A 3,036-nucleotide genomic window follows, 5' to 3' on the forward strand; every position below is an offset into this window, starting at 1 on the left:
GAATAGCCACCATTTATTAAAACCTCGCTGTAATAAAGGGTTGCCAGCAGCCGGGGACTTTCATTTCCGGGGAGACAAATCAAATCAACCGCGGGCCGTGGAGGGGCCTGGGGGAGCCGGGAAAGGGAAATGTGTGCATCTACCTCCCAAAATGTTTAGCTTCAAAAATGTTTGGAACAAGGAAGACCGGGTGTCCGAGGAGAAGTGGGAATGGACTTTACCGAGAAGGGGAGGGTTGGAGCTTTCCGAGTGGGGCGTTTATGGCGGTGACAGCAGCCGAGGCAGGCCATGGAGGAGGCCCCAGCCCACCCGTCCTCCCAGCCGCTGTCCTGGCACTGTGAATCCCCGAGGGGTGGGTCCCCGGGACTGCGCGTCTTGGCTTCCCACAGGCCCAACATGGGCACAGAGAGTGTGGGCGTCGGCACGGGCGGCCGGGTGCTGGCAGAGGCGCACGGGAGTGCAGACGCGAGGCTCTCGGCGGGGAGCGCGGCTGTGGACGCTGGGGTCAGACTCCTTATTTTCCAAGAAGGGATATTGAGGCCGGAGGACTTCAAGGTCCCGGTGGCAGCGAGGATGGGGACACTCTGCCCCCATACAGCCCGCCCCTCCCCCGCCCGCAATTTGCCTAATGACCCAAGATCGATCGCGCCGGAGTGGCTGGCCCGCCCCTTGGCCAGCTCAATTCTATTTTACTAATTACTAAAAGGCCGCTGGCGGGGGTGAAGCCGACTCTGGGACCCCACGGGGCCACGCTCCCCCTGTGAGGACGGCACAGTTTTGCTCAATCTCCCAGTCTGAACGCAGCTTCTGTGGGTGGGGAGATCCCCATTCCTGGAGGACTCAAGTCCTGGCCGGGACCGAGAGGGGCTGGGTAGCCGAGGGCTGGCACACCTGGATGCGGCCGGTTCGCCGGTGCGGGGAGGTCCCTTCTAATTCCAAAGGACTTTAGAGAGACTGTACCACCCTCGGGTGTTCAGCGCAGCAGAGGGGCGCGGCAGCTCGGGCCCTTGTCTCAAGGCCTTCAGTTCTCCTTTCTTTCGAAACGGACTCTTCCCCGTTGCAAAAAAAAAAAAGCCACACAAGCTTGTAAAAATGAAACTGATAGTCTGGCAGTAGGAGGGACAGAAAAGGCAGAAGCGCTGCAACCCCGAAGCCCCACCCCCCAAGCCCTAAAGTCCTATTTAGGGACATTTCCTCTGGCTTAGCGTTTCTTACCAGAACCCCAACCCGGTTTTGTTGCACAAGATTCTTCCGCGTTTCACTCTGAGCTGCTGTCCTGTCTGGCTGCGGATTGATTTTCAGATGCCACAATTATTTTTAATTATTTCCGATTGTTGGAGGCAAGGTTGGGGTGTGGCACAGCTAGGAACACCTCCCCCCAGACTCGGAATATGCAGGGGGAGCCCTCCCTTCTCTGAACCTGCCCTCTGTTTGCCCACCCGAAAGATGGGTGCAATTATCTGTTACAACCCGCTAAGGCTGCAGGAAATTCCAAGGTGGAGTTCAAGAAGAGTGTGGACTTGGCTTTCAGTGGGGGGTTAGGGCTTTGCTAGGACACAGGAAGGAAGGGCAGCTTTGTCTGAAGCACACGGAAATGAAGGTCACAGACACAGAGACACACACACACAGAGGCCCGGACCTGGGGAACAGTTGTGCTTACTAAATGCTTAGGGCTTTGGGGTCCCCCAGACCATGTGCCACAGGAGTCCGCGTCAGCCCTACCCTACTCCAGGACTTGGCCATTCAACTGTTGGATCCCTAGAGCTAAGATTGAGGTCACCCAAGCCCCCCAGCTCCCTCAAATTCAGAGGCAGGCCCCCTCTTCTGATATCGTGGTCAGCATCCACCCACTCCAGCCCTCAGAGGAGACATGCTGGGGGACACCTGGAAGCCCTGTGGTGCACCATCCACATCAGGGGAAACTGAGGCACAGAAAGGACCCAACAGGGACCAAGCCTGGGGAAGACCCAAGGGAGGCTGCCTGCATGTGTGTATGGTGGGGGGGCTGCCCTGAGCCGGTCCTCCCCCACACTAAGCCCAGAGCCCCCACACTCCCTGTTGAGAGAGGGTGATGGGGACCCAGAGGCAGGCCCTGAGACCTCTACCCCTCTTTCCTCAGCCAGAAAACAGGGGGCATTACAGCAGGGGCAGATGGAAAGTTGATGAAGGAGGGGGATGAGGCTGGATTCCCGCCCCCAACTGAAGTCTGGCCGAGATGGGGACACCCTCTGGGGTCTGGCCTGGCCTCTCTGGACCACCCCACCCCCAGGCTCGCATCTTAAGCCAGTAGAGGGAATCTCAGCCCCTGGGGGTCTATCAGACTGTGGGAGGTCCCTCCCATTGATTCCAGGTCCTGGGGTCCTGGGCTCACCTGTTCAGGTGTCAGTGAAGAGAAGCACCTTCACACCCCCCCCCCCCCAAGGAGAATGACAGCAAGGAGTTGGCAGCTGGGCCCTAGGGAACATAGAGGCGAGGGCAGCATTCTCAGCCAGCCTGGGTGATAGGGGCCACACGCTCTACAGGGTCACTGCCAGGCTCCTGCTTCTTGGGATTCTAATAGAAGAGGGCCTTTGGCACCCCTGAAACCAGGTGTTCCATTGTACAGCTGGGGAAACTGAGGCCCATGTGCCCACACAGCTGAGAGCAGATCCAGGCACTTGGGGTGAATATAGGCCCTGCCTGAGGACCTCCCCTTTCCTCCCTCTGCCTCCCACAGAAGTCATGTGGGGCTGTGACTCCTGTGTTTGCACTTGGGGGGCCAAGCTTGAGAGGGGACCCACTTCCTGGGGGCTGTGACTGAGGTGACTTGTGTGGAAGAGTCAGGTAGATGGTAGGTCCCCTCTCATCCACACTCCTATGCCAGCTCTGGAGATGGGGCCCAGGAAGAAAAGTCCTATTTGTGACCCTCTGGAAAGAGCCATAGAGAGAAACGGGGTGGGAGACGCAGAGAGAGGACCCCAGCCCCACCTGGGCCCAGTCTATACTGGGGCCCCCGCTCAGGGTCCCGGAGCCCGCTCCCGGGGGCCTGCTGCGCTT

General features: G+C 59.0%; 1 protein-coding gene across 1 annotated transcript in view; it reads left to right on the forward strand.

The window, feature by feature from the left end:
- Positions 1 to 396: 396 nt before the first annotated feature.
- Positions 397 to 3,036, forward strand: part of ONECUT3 (one cut homeobox 3) — a 25,490-nt gene continuing 22,850 nt past the window's right edge. Inside the window, exon 1 of the mRNA XM_007954612.1 lies at positions 397 to 457. Within this exon, the coding sequence (XP_007952803.1) occupies positions 397 to 457 (61 nt within the window). The remainder of the gene's footprint in view (positions 458 to 3,036) is intronic.

The sequence above is a fragment of the Orycteropus afer genome, unplaced genomic scaffold (assembly GCF_000298275.1).
Source record: "Orycteropus afer afer isolate SDZICR_OR568_19922 unplaced genomic scaffold, OryAfe1.0 scaffold00466, whole genome shotgun sequence".
Lineage (NCBI taxonomy): Eukaryota > Metazoa > Chordata > Mammalia > Tubulidentata > Orycteropodidae > Orycteropus > Orycteropus afer.